The following is a 25,098-nucleotide window of genomic DNA, read 5'->3' as shown; positions in this document are numbered from 1 at the left end:
TTGTGCTGCGGATTCAAGACGAGCACAGTTAAATAATGCCCATGCGCTATCAATGGGGCGTTTCAAGCTTTCTCCCTGCCTCATAAAGCCTGCTAACGCTCAGGGAGATACAGTGTGGCATGCTCAAGAGTCTCACCGTGAATGTTTTCGCAGTTGGATAAAGGTCAATGGCAAGATGTTGAGAGATGTGGAGAATGGAGGGGAAGACAGGACGGCAACAATTTGGCATTGTCTCCCATCTCTAATTCTACATCTTGGACTGTTTTCATTCCAAAATGACGTATTACTGTATCTCCTCATCTTTTTTTCATCCTTTGTCCTACCACAACATGGTCTGCTTTCCTTCATCTCACTCTGTACTCTGTAACCTAGTACAGAGATTGTCATCATTGGAGATAGCGTCAGGTTTAAACCCATACCCAATTGGAGTATGTTCCATGCACCGTGATAATATGTTTACGTCTCAGTCTCCCTTTAGTGCACACATTTTCTCAGTTATTATATAAAAAAAATGTAATTCACGCTATCGACATTATAGCAAATATCAACAACTACAGTATACAGGATTAAGTGCATTATCCATTACAACCTTTTGTCTTGTTGCAATTATGGCCAAAGCTCTTGTGAAGCGACAACCACTAAAGAAAAGAACATGCTCAGTAGCAGAGAAAGGCTAGAAATACCCAAATAAATGTAGTTTATTCTGGGCTTTGGTGTGTGTGTGATGTTTCAGTGTGGGTGGTGCCAACGATGATGATGAGGAGGAAGCACGGGAGCGAAGGAGACGTGCGAGGGAGGAGAGGAAGAAGATGAGGGACTTGGAGGATTCTGGTCCCACTGATGAGATCACCACAAACAGGTACAATGTAATGAGGGGCCTGTAATACTGTAGTGGGTCTTATAGTTCACTTCTTAAAGGGATAGTTCACCCAAAATTCAAATTTCACTCATTATCTACTCACCCTCATGTCGACTAAGAGCTGTGAGAATTTTCAGAGTCCTCCGTGCCTTCTCTGAGTTACGGGGGGGGTCTGCACAGCAGTATTTGTCCTTAAAATGGTTGTCAATGGATACCAACTTTCTTTGTCCAAAAAGACACACCAAAAAATACACCAAATACCTCCATACTGCTCGTCTGTACAACTGTACTGTCCCTCTTGTATTGAAGCCCTGACATGAGAAATTGTTCCGCCGGTCAGTGCAAATCACGAGAGATTTGCACTGACACAGGAAGAGCAGTGAACTGAGACACTGGGAGCTTCCGCTACAAACAAGCTTAAAATATAGACTTATTTAATTTTTTTCGGAACGATTTCTCATGTCGGGGCTTCAATACAAGACGGACATTACAGACGAGCAGTATGGAGGTATTTGGATGTTTTTTGGTGTGTCTTTTTGGACGAAGAAAGTTGGTATCCATTGACAATCATTATATGGACAAATACTGCTGCGCAGACCCCCCTGTAACTCAGAGAAGGAACGGAGGACTCTGAAAATTCTCACAGCTCTTAGTTGACATGAGGGTGAGTAGATAATGAGTGAAATTTGAATTTTGGGTGAACTATCGCTTTAAACACAACACAAATCTTTCTCTAACTTGTTTTAACCAACAGAATCATACTGGACAGTAAAGACAGTTAAACAGCTGGGGCAATTATTTTTTTTTCACTGTTAATGCATGGGCCTTTGGAAAAACATTCTCCAATATGAAAACTATTCACAATGTAATTAATTATATCAGGCGGATGACAGATCAACAGCCACATATTATATTACAGCCCAGTGCCCACATGGGTGAATTAAAACAAGTTGAATAATAATGACTAGTTTTCTCATCTAAGATTGAAGAGTAGCTACGTTCGATCATTTGACCATTTCTCAGTTCACTTTTTTTAATATAGAATTTTCTCCTGTGATAATGTTTGTTAATGAATTACTTTGTGCATGGTCAGCTTTGTATGCGGCAGATTTTAAACTCTTGGTATTGATAATCACTTCCAGCCTCAACATTTGAACTGAGTCCGGGGGTTATTATTGTATGTGGTTCTTTGAATGCTTCTTCCCTGATTAGCCACAGAAGAACGATCCAGTCAAACACTTAGATGTGGGTTCATCACACTTCATCATAAAAAATGATGAGTGCACTTGGGGATTTAGAGATTCAGCTTTGATTATGATTTGACCTAAATCTCAGGCTCCACTGCTTTATGAAAAAAAGTCGATTTCATGTTTTTGCAGTGTCACAGAGGGCGAGTCTGAGTCTACCACCAGCAGCGCTGGAGGAACGGATGATGACCAGGCTTTGCTGGAGCGCCTGGCCAAGAGGGAGGAGCGCAGGCAGAAGAGAATGAAGGAGGCCATGGAGAGACAGAAGGAGTTCGACCCCACCGTTGGCCCCAATGACACAGACGAAACCAGCACAGATGGAGCTCAAGACGAGGAGAAGAAGGAGGAGGAGAAGCCTGCCCAGGAGGAGGTGGCAGTGAGTGATACAAACTCCTGGAGGAAAGAGGAAGAGGAGAAGGTAAAGATTAGTTTCCAAATTGAACCTGTTTTTACATTTGACAGGAATCTGTTGTGGAGTCGAGGTCATCAGCCGTAAGAAATGAGATGTGATCTCTTATTTTAGTGCTTTATTCTGTTGATACATGGAGAGAAAATGACCAAAAATTAATTAATATCATTCCTCTCACAGGAGGAGACAGAGGCTGAGGTTGATCTAGGAAAGAAAGATGCCGAGGAAGCTGCTGGCAAGGAGGAGGAAGAAAGGAAGAGAAAAGAAGAGGAGGAAAAACAGCAAAAAGAAATTGAGGAAAAGCAGAGGATAGAACAGGAGCAGCAGCAAAAGAGGGAAATGGAGGAAAAGCTAAAAAGAGAGGAGGAGGAGAGGAAAAGGCGGGAAGAGGAGGAACAGCAACAAAAGCAAAATGAAGATAGGCTGAAAACGGAGGAAGAAGAAAAGGAGAAAAAAGAGATGGAGGAGAAAATGAAAAAAGAAGAAATGGAAAAACAAAAAAGAGAGATGGAGGATAGACAGAAGAAAGAAGAGGGGGAAAAACAGAAAAAAGAAATGGAGGAGAAGAAGAAGAAAGAGGAGGAAGAAAAACGAAAGAAAGATATGGAGGAGAAGAAGAAGAAAGAGGAGGAGGAAAAGAAGATGAAGAAGGAGCAGGATGAAAAGAAAAAGAAAGAGGAGGAGGAGAGGCGGAAAAAGGAGATGGAGGAAAAGAAGAAAGAAGAAGAGGAAAAGCGGAAAAAGGAGGCTGAGGAGAAGAAGAAAAAAGAGGAAGAGGATAAACGAAAAAAGCGAGATATGGAAGAGAAGAAGAAGAAAGAGGAGGTATGGATGTGTTTTTTTTTATTTTTTACTAACAGCGCAAAACGTGGAAAACTGAAATGAGGCCTGTCCCCAAAAACCGAGGTTTTAATGTGACACTAGTCCTTTAATCCTGTGGATTAAGTGACTTCATGTTTGATTCATCCAGGTTTTATTTGCTGTGTGATAGTTTAGTGTTGTGGCCGTAGATCACAGTGTTTAGTAGTGAGGATAATCACAGAGTGACGTGTCCTCATTTCACCCCTGTGCTGCATTCAGGACTCCACTGTTAACTAAACGCTGGTTTTTGTTTTTGAGCTGTTTCAAGTGTTTTTTTTTCTTGTTTTTTTTTTCTTTTATTATAACCGCACCACCACCCCCCTAATGGGGACCTTTTTTTTCCCTTTCTTTCTTTCTCATTAATTTCTTTTCTTTCTTTTTTTTCCATTTTAAGAAAAGGAAAAAAGAGGGTTTCAAGTGTTATTATTATTATGTTATTCATCTTGTTTCTTTTTTTGTCATCTGTGTAAAGGAGGAGAAGCCGAAGAAATTTGGTTTTAAGGAAAAGGTAAATCAGAACTGACCTTTACCTGAGTTCATCATTCAGTATAGGAAAAGTCTCTTACTGTAACATTGAACTTCTTTCTCTCTTTTTGTAAGAATGAACCAGCCAAACAGAACGGAGCTTTCGTTGAGAATAAGCTTAAGAAAACATCAAGGTAAATCCTTTCTGAATCCTAGTTCAAGTAACACCCAATGTTTTGTAGTTTCCTCTGTCTTTTAAATTGCTCATATGCTACATGTTGTCTTATAAATGTGTCTGATCAGAGCTAGAAGTTGCCATTGGATGGGCACAAACAGAAAAAGCCCAAGGTCAAAGTCATGCAGTCACAGTATTTTGTCTGAACAAGAAGTATCGACGCTTCCAACATTTGACTCCAGACAGAGTGTCCATTCAGTGATCCATCCATAGATTCAGATGTATTTGTACTGTATGCATCATCATAATGAGATGAGACTCTCAGATAAACAGTTGGTATATATAAAAAAAAGAAAATGATAACATGTGTTGGTCATAAAACAACTGTGTCTGTGAGCAGGGACACGCCCGCCTCCACCAAGGCGGATGATCTGGAGCGCCAGGAGGCCGAACGTAAGCTGCAGGAGCTGAAGCGCCGGCGAACCGACGCCGAGAGCGAGGAGTTTGAGAAGATGAAGATGAAGCAGCAGGACGCAGAGGCCGAGCTGGAGGAGCTGAAGAAGAAGAGAGAGGACAGGAAGAAGATCCTGGAGGAGGAGGAGAAGCAGAAGAAACAGGAGCTGGAGGAGAAGAAAGCCAAAGAGCAGGTGAGAGATGAGAGCGCGAGGAGTGTCACTGTGAGAGGAGTGTGGACTCAATGACAATACTAAAGTGAGGCTTTCATTACAGGAGGAGAGGAAGAGGATGAAGGAGGAGATAGAGAAGAGGAGGGCGGAAGCTGCAGAGAAAAAGAAACAGAAGGAGGAAGACACCTCAAAACCTGTCTTTGCTATCAGTCCCAAAGGCTCGTCCAAGGTGAGTTTGGAAAGAAAGAAAGAAAAACGTTACAAAAGTCACAATAATTCATAAGGAAAATAACATTATCCTCTCACTCAACCATCTAACCCCCCAAAAAATGTTTTGTATGCCCACATTATTGTCCTGGTCCTGGTTACCGTAGATAATTCTCAGAAATCAGTGGGAACAACTTAAAAAAAAAAAAATAGACACTAGAAACTGATGACATTATGGTCTGTGGGTTATCCAGAGCCATGGAGACATTGATTCTTAAAATGCTTTTGAGTGCTTAAAATAAATACCATTCATCTGCGTTGATAGATCCCACCATAACTAAGTGAAGAGACGTTTAAAATGAGTCCCGTGTTGAAACTCTCTGTAGGAGGACATGGATTTAAAGTGAAACCATTCATCAAACACTGTGCAAACAGTTCACACAGACAAATCCATATCAAGAAAGCAAAGTACACATCAGACACTTTACTTTCCATTTCAATATGCATTGGGAAAAAATCTACAGAACATAGTTAAGAGATCATTTTGAAATTTTTTAAATCATTTTGACATTTGATGATGAAATATGAACTATAGCTTGAAGCTTAGCCTGAAAGCTGAGAATGAGAGACAAAATCAGCCTACCAGTTTATTTAATTTTAAGTTATAATCTACACCGTTTTATGGAGTAAACAAATAAAATTTAACCTATTAATTAGTGAACTGAAAATGTGCTGTAATTTTATGAGCCAGACTTTCTGTTTCCAGTCTTTATGGAAAGCTCATTGAACCAGCTGCTGACTGCAGCTTCATATTTACCAAACATGAGAGTGGTATTAATCATGTCTAACTCCAGGCTAAAGAAGACAAGTTTTGGTCTCAGTCTGCCTTTACACTCACAAATGATGTTGTTGTTGTCTCCCCTTCCTTTTCCCTCTATGGTCAAACACGTTTTGTTGCTTAATGATTGTTGGTTTTGCTACTTTCTTTTTGTCAATTTATGTTTTAAATTCCTCTGGTATCAGCCATATAGTGATAGTTGACGAGAATTAAAAAAAGATGTGCTCTGGAGTCTGAGCTCTCCTCAAATATGGCAGTGAACGAGACCGTGACTGGGTAATTTTCTTGCCGGAGTATTTTTGGAGGAATGTTGAGAGTTGTGTGTGTCTGTGTGTGTGTGTCCCCTGGCTCTCGTACAACCAAACTCTCCTGCTCCATCACTCATGCACCAGCCAACACAACGAGAGACCTTCCCAGGGACGGACTGGTCTGCCTCTCTGTGAGGTCGTCCTGGAGACAGGAGTGAAGCCAGGACGTCTTGACCAAGTCTAAATTCATTCATGTCTGACAAACTGGTTTATGACTTTAACCATGTTGTCTTGTTGTGTGCAGATCGGGGCGAAGGCAGAATTCTTGAGCAAATCCGCCCAGAAAAGGTGAGACGTATTCAGTGGTTTAGTGCAGTACAGTAATAACACAAATGACTGAAGCAGGGGTTGGTGAACCATATTAATACCCAGTGTGTTTTTCATCCTTGCAGCAGTGCAGCCAGAGTGTCACACACTCCAATTGTCTCCAAGATCGGAAACAGACTAGAGCAGTACACCTCTGCCCTCCAGGTGAGACGTGACACTTAGCAGGAGTGGAGCAAAGCATTCAGATTCTTAAAGGATAATTACCATTTTTTGCAATCTGGACCTTATTTCTAGCATAAAATACGATCATTTACTCACCCAGATAACTTTGGTGTCATTACAAGTCGTTCCGACGGAATTAGATCCAGCCGAGAGCCGCGTATATCCGTATAATGCGAGTCTATCGGGCAGCGCAATGCAGCCTCTAAATAACACATTATCTGCCACAAAACTCGTTAATTTCACCAATATTTTGTTATGGTACACTAGTGCTATTCCCCTCTGAGTCCGGGGTGACCTGTTATCAACATCCGGGGTCTATAGGTTGACCTACTAACCTCTGACCTGGATGATATCGTCTCCGACCGCTGCCCGGCTCATTCTGATAATAATGATTCCGCTTCAGCATTCGGGTCCATTTTTATCTCAACTAGCCGGAGCTTTAGTGAGTCCAGGTTGAGGAGAGGAAGCCTGTGGAAGCTGAACTTCATCCAGCTGCTCATTTTGTTCTGACAAGTCAGAAACACACAGAAACGAACCGTAGCATTAGCGGTAGCAACAAGCCGCACCGCGGTCGGAGATGACATCATCCAGGTCAGAGGTCAGTAGGTCAACCTACAGACCCCGGATGTTGATAACAGCTAACCCCGGACTCAGAGGGGAATAGCACTAGTGTATCATAACAAAATATTGGTGAAATGAACGAGTTTTGCGGCGGATAATGTGTTATTTAGAGGCTGCATTCCGCTGCCCTATAGACTCGCATTATACGGATATATGCGGCTCTCGGCTGGATCTAATTTCATCTGAACGACTTGTAATGACACCAAAGTTAACTGGGTGAGTAAATGATTGTATTTTATGCTAGAAATAAGGTCCAGAAGATTGTAAGGAATGGTAATTATCCTTTAAGTCAAAGGACTGATGCCATAATGTAAAAGCCTGCATTCAAAATCCTAGTGTGAAAGGACACAGTCATTATCAGTAAAATGTACAAATAAAATGATCCCTTATCAATTATGTTTTATTTTATTTTAGATAAAATCCTTAGAGCTAGTTAGTTTGAACCATTTCATTTACAGTTACACACACATAGTTCAGTCCAGTGTTCCCAAACAGTAGTTGAGTCCTCTCCAAAAGTCACAGGAATGTATCTGAAGGGCAGTGAGATGATTAATGGGCTGGGAAATATGTGCTACAGTATGTCACATAATTTGGATTTATCTTTTGGACTGACTCTTTGCTTTTTGTGAAGCATTGGGCACTTTCACCACTTTGTACATAAAACAGTTATTTAAATAAAACAGTGTGAGAGGTTTAGTGCCAACAACTCATACATATTGTCTTTAATCTAAAACCTCGATCTGTGAAGTGACTACTACTGTAAATACACATCAAACATACTGTAGAGGGAAAAAAGTAAAGTAGCTTTACATGGAAATACTCAACCCAGGAACAGCAGTACACTACTTTGATAAACGTACAAAGAAAACTCTCCAGCTTTGGTGCACAAGTTCGTGCTGAGTTGTGAAATCCATCATCTGTGTCCACAGGGAAGCAAAGACACCAAATCCCCCTCCAAGGCCGCGGTGGGAGATATTCCGACAGGAGGCACGCGCAGCATCAAGAGCATGTGGGAGAAGGGCAACGTCGGCGGCTCCTCCGAAAGCCCGGCCCCTGCCAACAAGGTGAGGGATTGAGAGAGTGAGAAGGATAGACGGCTTTACTTCACTACATGATCCCGTATATCTGAGATGTCTCTTTCCCCCAGGATGTGGCTGGCATCAAAGGAGGCGTGGCTGGACGTGTCAACAGTTGGATGGCAAAGCCTGCAGAGCCGGAGAAGGCAGCACCCGCAGCAGCAGCAGCACCCGCAGCAGCAGCAGCAGCAGCAGCAGCAGCAAAGCCAGCAGTAAGGCCTGATAAATCCTGCTCCTGATCACACACTCTATTGTAAAATAGACACCAGTGTTACTTTAACAAAGTAATCCCTCGATATTCTGTACACGCTAATGTGCTCATTGGCACATCAGCACGCCAGCCTTTTGTTGGCCGGAGCCTTTATACCCCACCAGCCCACAGACAGTATCAGGAGTCTAGTGACACCACATGGACACTTCACCTAACCACATCTCTGTGTGATCCTCCACATGGCCTGAAGGTTAGAATGTAGTGTTTTAGTATAAGGCTGTGGGAAAGCACTGGATTTAAAGTAGAGTAGGCCTATTATTCCCCATTGTTGCCAAAAGCAGCTTGAACACCAATGTGCCTTCTTGTCTAGTGGTTTCTAATGCCCCTCTGTATTGTACATCAATCACACTGACTATAGGTATTTCAAGATTGTGTCACAGTCTAAACAGCCCTTAAATCATAAAGTCTTTGCAAAAAATAGTGACGTTGTTTCTGTCCAAAAACAACAACAACATATTTCTGTTTCACTGTGGCTAAACAATCAAAGTGTCCTTCAGGCAAGGGCATGATGAGGTCATGTCCTTTCACATTTATCACATAAAGACATTATTATCTAATTCCACAACTGTGACAAAACCACCAACAAGTAAATTTCATTTTTGATGTAGTTTATTTACTATGATAAATAGCATGAGGTTGATGAGGTGGTTTGGAGCTGGGTGCTTGGCGGACACTGTGTCCTTCTCCTAAAGTAGGACGTCAGCTGCTAATCCCAACAGGTCGTCTGGAGACATTACACTATGTCCATGGGCGGCAGCATTGCTGGATGAAGTGCAACATTGTTCTAAGACGAAAATTTACGAGCAAGATATCTTTAGTGTGGGACGTCTTGGGGAGGGTGGGGGAACGCTTGTAACCTTGCCTTTACTTCTGCAGCAACACTTCCCCCTGATGGGACCGAGCTGTACAGCAGTGCAGTCTAGTCTGTAGCCTGTCTCTCTGTAATGTCTCTACTCTCCTGTGTGTTTACTCTGTTGACTTGTGTAATTGTCCTCTGCCTTTCTTTCCCCTCTGCTAATGCCTCAGCTTCCTTCACTCAAAACACTTTTCCTGCTGTTTCTCCACTCTTCAAACTGGTGAAGGTACCACTTTGTACACAATCTCTTCATAATGACAACTAATAATCATGAGCATTATAAATATAGATAGAGGTCATAATACAGCTCTGGAAAAAAGAGACCACTCCCAAATGTTGTTAATAAATCAGCTTCTCTACATGGCAGCCATCGTTTCCAGTGTCTGTTGAACTCCAACACAAGCACACCTCACTCTACTTATCTGATCACCTGAACCAAATCATATTTAATTATGAGGAAGATTATAAATAAAAATAAAAATAAAAAAAGGGATTATTCCACCATTGTTGAATTCTAAACTCTTCCTAAATTTAAAAGTAGTGTTGTGTTGTTTTAAAATGAATATGAATTTGTTTTCTTTGCATACAAGGTCTGAAAACACTGGAACATTGTTGTTATTTTGATCTGTTTTCTGCAAATAAATGATCTAAATGACAATATTTTTATTTCAAATTTGGGAGAGATTTTGTCAGTTATAGAATGAAACAAAAGTGTTTCTTTTACTCAAACACATACCTATGAATATTAAAACCAGAGGAACTGATCATTTTGAAGTGGTCTCTTAATTTTTTCCAGAGCTGCACAGTATAGTATACAGTACTGTATACTTGTGATTGCAAATCGTACTGAACTGGTACTCTATTGTATGCCACAGGTATGTTTTGTAATTATTTACTCTAAAATATCAAATTTTAAGTAGGCAGAGTACTTTTTCTTTGGATACTTCAAATACATGTTGTTGATGACACTATTTCCCTTAATAATTGAAATGAGTATTTTCACGTTGTTCTACTGAGGCATTTATTCAGGTCAAGAATCTCAATTCTCCCATCAGGACTAAAAGGAGCATGGTGGTTGTTTTGTTTTTTTATGGCAGGACGTGAAACCAGGTGACGCTGGTAACAAGCGTGGCATGTGGGAAACCAAGAAGGGCTCTGCGCCTGCCAAGGTAACACACACACACCTGTTTGACTGAGTGAAAGGGAGGCTGATGTTAATGCTTTAAAGGATTTACAGTGACATGATCCTGTTTGTTTGTTTGTTTCAATCAGTCTACCTAATAGACGGGTGAAAGAGGTAACAGTGCACGTTCCACCCGGCATGGTCTGACACACAGATGGTTGGAGTTGTGTTTTTTCTCAGTTCAGGCAGTTCAAAAGCTAAACACTATTCAGCCAAAATCTTTTGTGAAGGGACTGTGTGGACATTATTGAGGGACGAGGGGGACTGAAAGTGGGGCAGAGAGAACAGATTTTTTTTCCAGTTGCAGAGTTCTGAACTATTTTGTCCCTCCCTCATCAACAAAAAAATGATTAAAGGTTGTCTGTGGGGTTTCTAACCTCTAATAGCACCATGGAACCATTTTGGGTACACATAAATCCCCCCAAATAACACACAACCACATAGGTTGTTTGTACCAGTGGAGCGCCCCATTGACAGGCCACCATGATAATAAATCCCAGTGGAATAGTCACAGTTTGGGGAGGCTGAGACACAAAACTACTTGGTTAGGTTTAGAGACGATCACGGTTTGGATTCCAGTAAATACGTCCTTAAAAACTGGTCTTCAGCAGATTGGTTACAGTGATGAACCCCTGTGGCATGGTGATGGGTGAAACAAACAACACTGACTGTCAGTATCAAACAGGAACAGTAACACTTTAGATTAGGGAACACATATTCACCATTAACTAGGTGCTTATTAAAATGCATATAAGTAGCTTACTAGCTCCTTATTAGTAATTATTAAGCACATATTAACACCTTATTCTACATAGCCTTATTCTACCTCTATTACACCATGAATTTTCCTGATATTAACTCCTAATTATCGCTTATTCACTGTAAACTAATGCATTGTTGTTTCTGAATAATGATGTGAATAACCAGTGGGTTATTGGGGCCTTGTACAGGGGCAGTAGCACAAGAACAGTAATTCTTCCTTTATCACTCTGAATTAGTATAGCATTAATGCATTAATTTACAATGAATAAGCGATAATTAGGACTTAATATCAGGAAAATTCATGGTGTAATAGAGGTAGAATAAGGCTATGTAGAATAAGGTGTTAATACGTGCTTAATAATTACTAATAACTACTTATATGCATATTAGGCAAGGCAAGGCAAGGCAAGGCAATTTTATTTGTATAGCCCGTTTTTACAAACAGTTTGTCTCAAAGGGCTTTACATGGCATCGTAACAACATCCTCTGTCCTTAGACCCTCACATCGACTGAGGAAAAACTCCATGGAAACCCTTTTAACAGGGAAAAACAGGAGAAACCTCAGGGTGAGCAACAGAGGAGGGATCCCTCACCCAGGACGGACAGACGTGCAATAGATGTTGTTACAGACAAGAAAACAGTTTACAGTTTGTCACAGAATGTGCGGAATATGGAAATGTTAGCAGGGGTTGATGAGGGCAGTCTCTAGTGAGGGGAGGGGGGGGGGGCAGGGAGAGCCGGTCAGCTCGATGGGAGGACTGGGTGGCAGACTGGTCCATGGGAAGGGAGGGGAGGCCGGTCTAACGGCAGGGGAAGGGGCGGGAGGGGGGCGATGTAGGCGGCGGCTGGTGCAGAGAGATGGAGCTCCGGTGGATCTGCGGAAACACAGAGAGAGAGTGCGAGACACCAAGGCCAAACTACAAAGTGCAACAGAAAATGACAACAGAAAATGACAGTTTAAAAATATACTGAGGAGAGGAGAGGAGAGGAGGGGAGAGGAGAGGAAAGGAGAGGGCTCTGTGTAACCAGATGTGTCCCCAGCAGTCTAAGCCTATAGCAGCGTAGCTATAAAATGGTTCGGAGCTACCTGAACCAGCCCTAACTAAAAGCCCTGTCATAGAGGAAGGTCTTAAGTCTAGACTTAAATGTAGTTAGAGTGTCTGCCTCTTTGACCCATGGAGAGAGCTGGTTCCACAGTAAAGGAGCCCGGTAACTGAAGGCTCTACCTCCCAGTCTGTTTTTAGAGATACTGGGAGTCACTAACAGACCTGCGTTCTGGGAGCGGAGTGCTCTGGTAGGACAGTAAGGAATGATTAGTTCTTTCAGATAGGTTGGAGCTTTATCATTAAGAGCCTTATAAGTCAGAAGAAGGATTTTGAAGTCTATTCTAAATCCTACAGGAAGCCAGTGGAGAGAAGCTAAGGTGGGAGAGATGTGCTCTCTCTTCCTAACTCCTGTCAAAACTCTCGCTGCGGCATTCTGGACTAGCTGGAGACTCTTTAGAGAGTTTTTCGGACATCCTGACAGGAGAGAGTTGCAGTAGTCTAGCCTAGAAGTGATAAATGCATGCACTAGTTTCTCAGCATCACTCTGGGAGAGAATATTCCTAATCTTAGTGATACTGCGCAGATGGAAGAAGGCGGTCCTAGTCACATGTTTTATGTGGGAGCTGAAGGAAAGGTCCTGGTCAAAAATGACTCCAAGGTTCCGCGCGGTCACGGACGTAATTTTAGGGGGGGACGCAGGGGACATGTCCCCCCCACTTTTTCAAAACGCCGTTTTTGTCCCCCGCTGTTTTTACCGTCCACAAACAATGTTACACTGTATTAACACTAGCACCGCCATTGCACACTATATACCTATAACCGCCATGAGTCGTTCATTGGACGAACTGTAATAAAGCGTTAATTAGAGCTGTATAGGTGTTACATTTGTCGTAGTCTTTTAACGGCGGGCGGCGTAGGAACCGTAGGAACCCCGCCCCCGCCCCCGCCTGTAAAGCCAGGTTTCCACCGTATAAACGACCTTTTTTTTTCTCTCTCTCTCTTTTACGGCAACATCCATAGTCCTTGGTGATCTTTGTTTGATATGTCAGGTGGAGCTGCCCATCATACCGACCCCCCCCCCCCCCCCCCCCCCCGCGTGCGCTCACGTCGGCGCTTTACATGAAGAGCTCAGCGACTCTGTTTTTACACTAGTTTGCTCCTAAATACTGGCTTTATAAAACAAATTTCGTTTTCTTTTGATATCATATTGATATTTCCCCCCTGAATGTAGGCTACACCTCTTCTACAACTAGTCTGTCCAGTCTGGAAAATAATTTCTGCACCGTGCGTGTGTGAAGTGTGGAAGTGAGTGTGCATCTGCGCAGCCTGCGCACGTGTACACACAGAGATACACATTAACACGCACGCACGCACGCACGCACACACACACAGAGAGAGAGAGAGAGAGGGGGAGAGAGAGCGCATAAGCCCAATAATGCCGGCGCAAATCGGTGAAAACTGTAAGAAACTGAAAGAGTTTGGGTTTTATTAAAATATGTCCCCCCCACTTCTAAAATCAAAATTTCGTCCATGCGCGCGGTTGTACTCGGGGTCAGGGTGATGCCATCTAGAGTAGCGATCTGATCAGAGAAAGTGTCCCTGAGATGTTTAGGTCCAAACACAATGACCTCAGTTTTATCTGAATTCAGTAGCAAGAAGTTAGAGGACATCCAGGATCTAATGTCTTTCAGACAGTCTTGCAGATTGATGAGCCGGCTTCTGTCATCTGGCTCCATGGACAAGTAGAGTTGCGTATCATCCGCATAACAGTGAAAATTGATTGAATGCTTCCGGATGATGCCACCTAATGGGAGCATGTAAAGAATGAAGAGGATTGGCCCTAAGACTGAACCCTGTGGTACACCATGCGTAACTCTGCTATACTCTGAATGGTCGTTATTAACATTAACAAATTGAAACCTGTCAGATAAGTATGACTTAAACCATTTCAGGGCGGGCCCTTTAATCCCTATTTCATGATCTAGTCTCTGCAGCAGGATGCTGTGGTCGATGGTGTCGAATGCAGCACTGAGGTCCAAAAGTACAAGAACAGAGACGAGACCTCTGTCTGAAGCTATAAGAAGATCATTAGAGACTTTGACAAGTGCTGTTTCAGTGCTATGGTGTTCTCTGAATCCAGATTGGAAAGCTTCAAAGAGCTCGTTGCTGTGCAGATGTTCATGTAGCTGCTCCAGGACAATCTTCTCAAGGATCTTAGAGATGTAAGGAAGGTTGGATATAGGCCGATAGATTATTAATAAGCACCTACTGTAGTTAATGGTGAATATGTGTTCCCTAATCTAAAGTGTTACCACAGGAACAAACAGCCTGTCTCCTGTGTGACTGTCCATCCATCCACCTTCAGACACAGATCAAGGATCCAGATCCAGATCCAGATCTGTCACCTGGCTTCCTCCTTAGCTTACAGCTTACAGCCAGCAGAGGGCAGCTAACAACGTAACGCTGCTACAACTGGCTCCATGGTTGGACTGGCGACAAAATTAAGCCTTGGACTTTTCAAATGTGTTGAATGGCGCTGATGATGGAGTCGATAACAACACTGATGGAGCCAGTAAAAATTAAAAGTCCCCAATCACAGTCCCCATGACCGATCCACCTGTGCTCGAGTCTAATCACTTAAAACCTTGGTTTCTTCAGTGGAGGAAAGTGGCTTTCACCTGAACGCTGCACCGAGCTGCCTCACCTGTGGCCGGTCACTGAGCCTTTTAGATGTGGGGAGGAGCAGAGGTTTAACAAGGGGGAATCACAATCATGTTACGCGCAGACAGCTCAGATTACATACACACACACACGTAGAGGGGCTGTTACTTCACTCTCGGCTTTATTATGCTATCATACCTCATTGTCTTTAGATAGAAAATAGTTGTTTGCTGCTGTAATGTCATTCAGATTAGTTTATAAAACATCTGAGTATAATAATTAAGTGATTTAGTATTTATTCTATTTAGTATTTCATTATTGTGACATATAGGAGTGAGGATGTTGCAGTTTTCCTCCAACTTAAGAGGAGAGGAGGGCTTGTTTTGTTGAGTTGAAACATCAGACTCTCTTCCAATAATGATTTCCATACAGTCCCTAAACCATGAATCCAGTCCATAAATATGTACACAACAATTAGTTACAAGCAGGATATATATTAGAGTTTGATTCTCTGGTTGAGCTGCCTGAACTGAAATGTAAAATACTGAACTTGATGTGATGTGTGGGTTTCTGTGTCTCCTTCACGCACTCAGTGAACTGTCACTCTGTTGTCTACCTGCTGTCATTGGTTCCCATTCCCAGACTGGCTTTGAGGACATAAATAGTATTCCTTTGCTCTGATGTTGTCGTTCATTTATAACATGGATTATTTTCAAACATGAATGCGATCTACAGAATATATTGTTACAGGACATTTTGGCTCTGCTGAGCATGGATGGCTTTTTTCATGCCAAGATAGTAGCCGCATTGTAGTGAGGACATTATACTGTAGTTGAGTGCATGTGGTCATGTTTGAATGCCGATGTATTTTATTTAGAGCGCTTTAAAAAGACTATTTGATGTCGGACCTCACCCAATTTTTGGTTTCACAGGCCTCTTTAACACTTTAGAGACAAGATACCTGACGTCCCTGCTATGAGAGTCTGTTATCAATCAATCAAATCAGAGCTGGTTCCTCAGAAACTTTACCTCCTAGAGTCCAAACACAAGACTCAAAATGAATCCCAGAATAAGATGAGGGATTGTTTCATAAATACACAAAATATGCATTATCAAAGTTATTTCTCTCACCTCTTTCCCTGATTCCCTTTTGTTTACAGGTGGCAGTTGGAGGAAAGAGCAAGTTTGTTACAAATGGTAAGTTAAATGGTTAAAATGTAAATAGGTACACAAGAACTGAACCTAAGTACAATCTTGAGGTATTGTACTGTATGTGAGCATTTCCATTACATGTTGCTCCACTCCTCTACTTCTCTGCAGTTCGGAGAAAAATTAACTTTGTTAACTTGTTAACTTGTTACAGATTGAGGTTTTACACATACCAACGAACAGTTTCTATCAATGAAGTTTTTTAATTAGCTGCATGCCGCCACTGAGACACTCTCAATTTACCAGTGGGAATAATCCAATAATATCCAATAACAACAATGGCTGGGCCTACTCTGCTGCATGATGGGCACATTTAGTTTTAATAAATCTTTTACTTTAAGGAGTGGTGCACAATTTCTCAAGTCTGTCACACTCAAACAATTATTGATAATCTCCATAATGGCCATTAAACGTTTGTGCTTTCAGAGGGGAAATCAGTCCTTGTTCAGTTTAACATTATATTAATATATCTGTGTTATCAGCGTGTCATGTTGACAGGGCGTGTTTCAAAGTCACTGTATTTTTAGGGCAAAATTCCTACTGTTGTTTTCTGGACGGTGTTTCTCTGCTGACGTGCAGTGCAGGAATATTTCCACAGAGCTAATATGAGCACGAGCAGAGTATGAATAGAACAAATGATTCAACAAGCAAAAACTTTGATCATTTGCCATTGTTTGTGTGAGAGAAAAGTGTGAGAAATACGTTATTTAAACATCATTTTGGATCCAAAGCCTCTGCTATAGTTAGGTAATGCTCCTTTTTAATGTTTTTAATGCAGGTCTCTTGTTTTAGCGGTTGCTATTTTTAGTTATGTGAATGAAAATGAACTAAATACTTCCACCCACCACTAAGTCTAAAATGTTAACTACATGTAAAACCGGGATTTGTCCTGATCAGTCCTGAGGGAAGCAGAGTTAAGCAGAGTCGTCTCTGCCCTTCAAACCATTTCCTGGGTGAGGAGGGCAGGCCATGACTGATTTATGGTCCCAGTGGACACTACAGCCCCTTCCTTTGTGTCATGTAGCTGCTAGCTGTAAATCAAATCTGCTGTTAAGAGATCATCGGCCACTGGCTCGGCTCTGTGGCACTGTGATCTATATTTAAAGAAAACCCTCACCCTGACCTTGTTTCCCAGTATAAAGCAGCTTGCAGGCTCCTGGCATGGCTGTCATGTCTTTGCACTGCACCGTTCCCCCCGGTGGCACCTGGGCAGCCCAGTGTCGGCGAGCCGTCGGACATACCAGAGTGCAGCTGCTTGATTTTCACATTACAACTGACTGCTGGGGAGGATTACTAACTGTTTAAGCAGCAAATCGGCCTCGATCACTGGGCTTATCCACACAGTGCTAATGATAAAGACCTTCCATGCATCCCCGCAGCCCGGAAGAAGAGTCTAAACGTACATTGATCGTACATTCAGCCTTCATGGGGCGTATAAGAGCTGTGTTTCTCCCTTATGATTAAACGTCACATTTCTGTGTGAGTGTGAACAATTGGAGTGGAAAAGCGTTTGTCGGACTCGGGCATCAGCTTTGACCCTAAATAGCGATGGTCACTGCTTCTCCATCAGAAATAGACCACAGAGCAATGGAGTAAAGGGCAAATGACAAAGTTACAGCTTTCAATCACATACATAGAGAGCTGTCCTGCCTTTGATGGCAGGGTATGTGTCACCAACAGGAGGACTCACACACACACACACACACAGTATAGAGAAGTATGGATGTAAAAGCTCTGATTAACAGCCCTGAGGCAAATCTCGTTTGGCACCTCGTAAATTTTAGTAAACCAGGCAGTTTTGAATGCGACACAGCGACTAATAGATCTTTAATGTGTGTCTCTCTTTTTCTCTCTGTGTCTATTAGCGGGCGTAAGACCGTAACCATTGACATCCCCATCTAAATCAAGCCTTGCCTGAAGGCTCTGCTACTGTATGTGCATCCATTTCCCTTCAGCACACCTGAGTTTCACACCAGAATGAGGAAAAGACGACAGACTGGGATGAGTCACGTGGAAGGAGCCCACCACCATCAAAGTTTTCCAGCTTCATCGTCATCGCCAACCTTGACATTCACATGTATCCAGACTTGACTTCATATGTTTTAATAAGAAATTCAATTATGTCATTAAGATATGTTGAAACCGCATGTTAAATGGAGGAGATGATGTTGTGTCCATCTGGTCAGGTGATATTACAGCTTTAGCTAATTGCAGAGATAGATACCTGTCAGGATGCTTCAGTGTTACGTTTCTTTCAAGCTACACTGACACGTCCACATGTCCACTCCCCCTCTGACGCATTTGGGCTTTGATCTCATTGTCATACAGCATTTAAAAACAGTAATAAGCACAACACATTCACCGCTTTTTGGGATGCTGGTCACCATTTAGACTCCATAGATACTACAGTAAACTGCCACTCAGCTGGAGGTTGGGTAATAAGCCTGTACATATTGAGTTTGTTCCATCAGCTTGTACTGTACCACTTCCTCACGAGGGACTCTTGAGGGTTTTAGAATAGTAGGTCATGCTTTCTTTTGTAGTGGTTAATAAATCACTGACTGTTGTTTTATAGGTCTCTTTATAAGATATTAGGTCGTGAAGATTCTCTGAATGGTGTCTACAGTCGGTACTGCTTTCTAATAAGGCATCCCTCATCCCTCAGGATTTATATGTAATGAATTCAATGGTTAATAAATCATTTACTAATGCATTATGGGTCAGTGATGAGGCTGTCAGACAGCGGGTCTCGACATCTACTGCACAGATTGTCATGAACTCTTGTACAGACATTGATGGTTCCCAGAGGATGAAGCCTGCTGACCTTGGTGACCCCCTGAGTTTTCCTCTGGCGTCACCATGAGGTTGATATTTGGGGTTCTGAGTGAAATGTATCTGCAATTATTGGCTGGATTGCTGTGACATTCATGGTAGAGAATTCATGTCTCATCCTCTCAGGATGATTTCTCACGACTCTGGTGGTGATCCTCCAACACTTTGGTTTATGAGCAAACAGCTCTGAACTAACCATACTCCCATCATCCTCTGCTTTACTTCGTGTTTATTGCTAGTTAGCAAATGTTAGCATGCTAACAAGCTACAATGAGTTGAGGGATGGGTGAATGAACTTTATGGATTACCAACCTTGTGAATACATCAATACGTACAAATAATGACACCAGTTAAGGAGATTCTGTCTTTCTTCTCAACCTTCATCTGATCTATAAAGCATCTATAAATGACTTGATAACTTATAATAAAGACATTGGTTTCCTTACGTCAGTGGTACAATCTGCCCAGAACTGAGCAGTTCAACACATCTGTTAACACCAGCTGGGTCTGTTTCCTTTATGATTGTGGCAGTTAAAAAAAAAAAAAAATCACATTATTATGTAATGTAAGCACAAGACAAGTAAATGCATGTGCAAGTGAATATTCACTGTAACTATTCAGAGACCAAATGCAGCTCTGTGTGACAAGCAGGTAACAGTCTGACGTCTTTCCTCTCCATCATCAGTTTACATGCCACTGTCAGCACTGAAGGCTTGCAAGACCATTTCAATAGTAATGCCTGTAATTGTCTTTATATTGTCTCCTGGTGTTTCTATCAGTCAGCAGTGGACATGGGTTGAATCCTGCCAAAATGTGTTGTCAAGTCATTCGGTATTGTTGTAGTGGACTTGCTTCATTTGACTGTTTGAATCTATTGTTTGTGCTTGCTTCAGCAATAAAGAAAAAAGGAGAAAAAAAGTCTGTGTTGTTGTTGTGTTGCTCTGCTTTTACCACAGCTGTTTTTACCTATTGTGTAAGGGTAGGGGGGTTGCTTCACCTCTTTCCTAAACACTTGGGAAATGATGGTGTGTTGAAACTTGAGAGGCTGCTGAGAGCTCCGATTGATATATGACGTTTTACCAGGGCATGATTGTACCTGCAGTGAGTGTGTGTGTGTGTGTGTGTGTGTGTGTGTGTGTGTGTGTGTGTGTGTGTGTGTGTGTGTGTGTGTGTGTGTGACAGAGCTGTAATGTCCAACTGTCTAACAATAAACTGACCGGCCATAGGGTGCTGCAGTCACATGAGTAAGAAGGGCTGGACTATGTATCCTTGATGCTGAACCTGTTTGTGAAGCTCAAGGAGCTGAACTCTGTTGCTGGACTCTGAGCTCCTTCTGTCTGGGTCACAGGTAAGGACGCTCCATGTCCCTACTTTACATTACAGCCTCATTTAGCCAGGAATGTTGAAATGAAAATTTGGGAGTTGAGGGTGACTGAATAAATTATTGACATTTATCACTATGTTATGGTTACGTATATGTGACAGAAATGACTTCACATAATTTCCCATTGTTTGAACCAGATGTGACTGAGCTGCAACCAGACATACTAACACAAATAGTTACATTATTTACAATTTAGAAGCATTGATTTTTCAGATGCAGTCACTTACTTTTAAACACTAATAACACATCTGTTCTCTGTAGAGTGATGATCTGAAAGAGTAGAGTAGAGTATATTTACTTGAATACTGCAGGAATACAATGTGAATGAGTATTTTTAATCCGTGTCACTTTATACTTTGAATTCACTCACACTGAAGAGGTTATATTAAACTCTTTCACTTAAATTACCTGACAGCTTCACTGGCTGCACTAGAAACTATATGATTGATATCAAAAACACATCTGTTCTATGTATTTTTTTATTAATGTTGCTACTTTTAACACAGTGAGCTGATATATTGGGGTCAACGCTCACTGACGCTGACACATTGTAGACTATGTGAACTGTTGCCATAGCTGCATTGTCTAGTGATCAGAAATGTTTGGCAGCCTAAAAATAGACTAATAGGATCCATTTTGCAGATCTCATCTATAACAAAATGTCTGACACAGAAGACGTCGTGGAGGAGGCTCAGTATGTAATCATTTCAACACTTTCTTCAGTATCTGTTCATTAATTTCAATATCCTTCTTAATCATATCTCTTCAGTGTGTGATTCATAATAGATCCTGATGAATTATTTGTTTTTTTCTTTTGTCCATACTGTTGTTCTGCTGCTGAAGGGATGAAGGTAAGCAGGATGCATTAGTTTACGTTTTTCTACTACTAATTTTGTTTAAATTGCAAACTATTATTCATGTTCCTGATCATCAGCACAAGAGACAGATGACAATATAATCTGGTGATGCTCTGGTGTTTGGTTATAACTTATTAAATGAATACTTTCCTTCCTACTTGTCAATTTATTCATGATTCCTGCTTTTTTCTTTTCCTTGCCCCAGATGGCTCAAAGGCAAAGCCGAAGTAAGCATCTAAAACGTTCTTTAATTAGAATCTAAAGCACCACTTGATGCAGATTATACAATAACAAACTGTTCACTTCTGCAGGTTCATGTCAAATATCAGTGCTCCAAAGATCCCCGATGGAGACAAAGTGGATTTTGATGTGAGTAGATGTTACTGGATACCGCCATCTTGACAGATCTTGACACTTTAGCAAACAACACACTCATTTCTAACGGTGTGTGTTGGTGTGATGGCAGGACATCCACAGGAAGCGTACTGAGAAAGATCTGGCTGAGCTGCAGTCTCTGATCGAGGCTCACTTCGTCCAGAGGAAGAAAGAGGAGGAGGAGCTCATCGCCCTCGTCAACAGAATTGTGAGTGTGTGTCCCTCAGGGAACGATCCTGGTGCCCCTGTTGTGTCCACCACGCCACCGTGACCGTGGATGGTTTGTAGGGGTGGGAGAAAAAATCGATTCACATAAATATCGCAATATCTTTTTTGACGATTTTTAAATAGATTGTTTTTTTCCAAAATCGATTTTCTTTTTTTCTTTTTTTTTTAAATATTGTGCAATGTGCATTTGTTAGCCTTTTTTACATACAGAGAGTACATGTTTTGAAAAGGGTTTAAGTTCACTTTATAATGGAGTATGTTAATTTATAGGCTCCTACAGTATTTGTGTGCAGATAAATGTTAAAAATGCAGACTAAAAATCGAGAGAATCGACAATATCGTAGAATCGCAATTTAAATCGAATCGCCATCCAAAAAATCGTAGAAGAATTGAATCGGGAGAAAAGCATATCGTCCCAGCCCTAACGGTTTGTGTGTGTGTGTGTGTTGCAGGATAAGCGTCGTGCAGAGAGAGCAGAGCAGCAGAGGATCAGGGCAGAGAGGGAGAAGGAGAGGCAGGCCAGACTGGCGGTATGAGCTCAGTCAACATGGACTCACAAAGTCACACTACTATACAGTTTCTACCACCTGACATGGTGAGGACATGGGTGTCTCTCCTCTTACTGTTTCTCCTGTGCCGGCACGCAGGATGAGAAGGAGCGGAAGGAGATGGAGGAGCAGAGGAAGAAGCACGATGACGACGCCAAGAAGAAGAAGGCTCTGTCCAACATGTCTCAGCAGTACGGCGCTGGACAGAAGGTCACTCAGCCTCTTATGGCTTCAAGTATTCAAATGTGAAACATAATGCCCAGAGGTGATAAGAGAAGTCACAGACACAAGACCAGCTGCTGCTTGACCTGATACAAGCTGATGATGACATGAGCCAAAGACAGCGGCAACTCTAAAACTCAACAACACCATCTCAAGTGGTGACTTTTTAGCAGTTAAATGTTGAAGGTTCCCATATTAACACCTTTCCATGGTGTATTTGAAGTTTTGATCCCTGCTTTAGTAACCACAGGTCAGTGAGCCAATCAAAAAAGAGGACGCCCCGAGTCTCTCTTCCGATTGGCTGACTTTTTTTCTGAGATATCCAGTAAAAATCTAGCAGATTTTAGGTAAACAAATCCTTACAAAGCTGGATGGTCCACATGGGCGGGCTTTGGGCTGTGACATCACAAAGTTACAGAAGTCCAGACGGCTCAGTTTCTGAATACAAGCAGTGAGCATTTCTCTGTGGACTGGGGCTTTGATACTTTCACCATATTAATATAGAACCTTGATTTGCCTCATTATCAAAAAAGACAGGGAGATCTAATCTTATACAATATGGGATGTTTAAATACCCTCCCTTTCATGGTGGCACCACTACTTTAACAACCTTTAATCATTTTCAAAGTAACAGAGAACAAACATAGTTGGAAAAGTATAGAGAATTGTGTGCAGACAATGACATAACGTTGATTATCTTGTGTTTCCACGAGATTAGCTGCTTTATACGTCTATATGTTTGAGAGGTGAAAATGGTATTTTTAACTTAATTAATTATACTTATCTATTTAATTTATTGAGACATTATAATGCAGCTTACTCATATACAGAACACAATGCAATAACACACAACATTTTGGTACTTTTACTTACATTGTTGCATTTTTACATTTACCCATAGATCTACATTAAATACATACTACCACTGCAATATAATAGCAATATGATTTTCATAATGAAAAAAGTTTTAATCTCTTTCTTTTTCACAAAAAAATGAATTCAAAACCAGTCTCTTTTTAGTGCTGTGTTCAAAGCGACTGAATTGTGTTTTTTTTTTTAATAATTTGACTGAAACAGACTGACCAGAGAAAAGGAGCCAAGAAACAAACAGAGAGAGAGAAGAAGAAGAAGATCCTGGCTGAGCGCAAGAAGGCTCTCCAAGTTGATCATCTGGGCGAGGACAAACTCAAGTACGACACAGCTGTGCAGGGTTTCATGTGTACTTGGACACTGTGTGTGTTTTATAACAGATATATTTGTTTCGCATGGTGGTGACTGATGACGACTGATGGTTTGTGTACAGGGAGAAGGCCAGCGAGCTGTGGCAGTGGCTGATGGGTTTGGAGGCTGAGAAGTTCGACCTCGGTGAGAAACTCAGAAGACAGAAGTACGATGTAAGTAACTCAACACTCTGTCTTTATAATAAATCCTCAAGTGATGACGGTCCTAATGACAAAACAAAGAAGGTTTCCCTCTTTAATGAAGGAGAATTGACAAACACAGCACATGAAAGACATAGAATTAAAGGTACAGGTCCTAAATTACAGATTATGTTTTGGTGGTGGTATGAAGAATAATATTAGCAGCCTCTGCTGGACATGTCAGGTATCCTGTACTGTATGTGTTGTTTTAAATGCTTAGTAAACCTTATGTGTCTTTTCAGATTAACCAGCTTCTTTGCCGAGTCCAGGATCACCAGAAGTAAGTACAGAAAACACTGAGTGGGCTTACTTCTGACTCCCACTCACGACAAATGCTGTTTCTGCTTCTGTCCAGATCTCGTCTTGTCTTTTCCAAAGAGCTACGGAGAGTATATTTATGAAAAGCTATTTCTTTTCACATGTCAATTCAACCTCCATTGCTTTCCAAATTTATCATAGTGATAATCGGAATTATACCCATATAGCCAGTTGTTCTACTCCTTCATTGGACTCATTGCATCATATGTTAGCAATTTCTATTCATGGAGCATCAGACAAAAAAACAGCACCAGAGAAAAATGCAGATTTCTAGTCTTTTGCAGATGATCTGTGCTTTAAACAGATTTTATTTCCATGTTGTTTTAAGTGGTAGCCTATGAAATGCAGTTTGGTTCAAACTATGTTTTTCCATCACCTTGTTCATTGACTTGTTTTACGAGTTGCTAAAATGCTGTGAATAATCTGCCTCCGCTTGTTGTAACCTCCCTGTCCGCTGTGTTTTTCCCCTGTCTTCTTTCAGTGCCAAAGGTCGTGGCAAAGGCAAGGCCCGGCTGAGGTAAAGCAGCCACCGGACGAGGACGAGGACGAGGCAGAGCCAGAGACCAGTGATTGGCTCACGTCTCTGCCATGCGTGTATTCATTTTTTTGTTGTGTTGAGTTACGTGTCAATTATCATGATATGGAAGCAATAAATAAGTCGTTACATCCACTCTGCTGCCTCTCTGTCAATGTGATTTTGTCCGACATACAGATGTGGAACAGGACACATTTATACACAAACCT

At 41.7% G+C, this 25,098-nt stretch overlaps 2 protein-coding genes across 3 annotated transcripts in view; both read left to right on the top strand.

The window, feature by feature from the left end:
• Positions 1-19,786, top strand: part of cald1b (caldesmon 1b) — a 35,855-nt gene extending 16,069 nt beyond the window's left edge. For both annotated transcript variants that reach the window (XM_083973178.1, XM_083973179.1), the window contains exons 3-16: positions 734-859; positions 2,239-2,524; positions 2,696-3,340; positions 3,849-3,884; positions 3,977-4,035; positions 4,417-4,663; positions 4,746-4,871; positions 6,240-6,283; positions 6,388-6,466; positions 8,035-8,169; positions 8,253-8,393; positions 10,406-10,477; positions 16,121-16,157; positions 18,035-19,786. In XM_083973178.1, coding sequence (XP_083829304.1) covers positions 734-859; positions 2,239-2,524; positions 2,696-3,340; positions 3,849-3,884; positions 3,977-4,035; positions 4,417-4,663; positions 4,746-4,871; positions 6,240-6,283; positions 6,388-6,466; positions 8,035-8,169; positions 8,253-8,393; positions 10,406-10,477; positions 16,121-16,157; positions 18,035-18,051 — 2,050 coding nt within the window. In that variant the 3' untranslated portion in view covers positions 18,052-19,786. The remainder of the gene's footprint in view (positions 1-733; positions 860-2,238; positions 2,525-2,695; positions 3,341-3,848; positions 3,885-3,976; positions 4,036-4,416; positions 4,664-4,745; positions 4,872-6,239; positions 6,284-6,387; positions 6,467-8,034; positions 8,170-8,252; positions 8,394-10,405; positions 10,478-16,120; positions 16,158-18,034) is intronic.
• A 1,771-nt stretch (positions 19,787-21,557) lies between these two features.
• tnnt2d (troponin T2d, cardiac) lies at positions 21,558-25,001 on the top strand (the record flags this gene model as incomplete). The annotated part of the gene is made up of 8 exons (XM_083974037.1): positions 21,558-21,611; positions 21,709-21,825; positions 22,298-22,375; positions 22,493-22,603; positions 23,693-23,805; positions 23,919-24,009; positions 24,279-24,316; positions 24,836-25,001. The coding sequence occupies 8 exons, from the start codon at positions 21,558-21,560 to the stop codon at positions 24,873-24,875; spliced, it is 642 nt and encodes a 213-aa protein (XP_083830163.1). The 3' UTR covers positions 24,876-25,001.
• Between the last annotated feature and the right edge of the window lie 97 nt (positions 25,002-25,098).

Source organism: Trachurus trachurus (genome assembly GCF_905171665.1).
Source record: "Trachurus trachurus genome assembly, chromosome: 6".
Taxonomy (NCBI): Eukaryota; Metazoa; Chordata; class Actinopteri; order Carangiformes; family Carangidae; genus Trachurus; species Trachurus trachurus.
The sequence above is the reverse complement of the archived record's forward strand: the minus strand, read 5'-3'. Positions and strand labels throughout refer to the sequence as shown.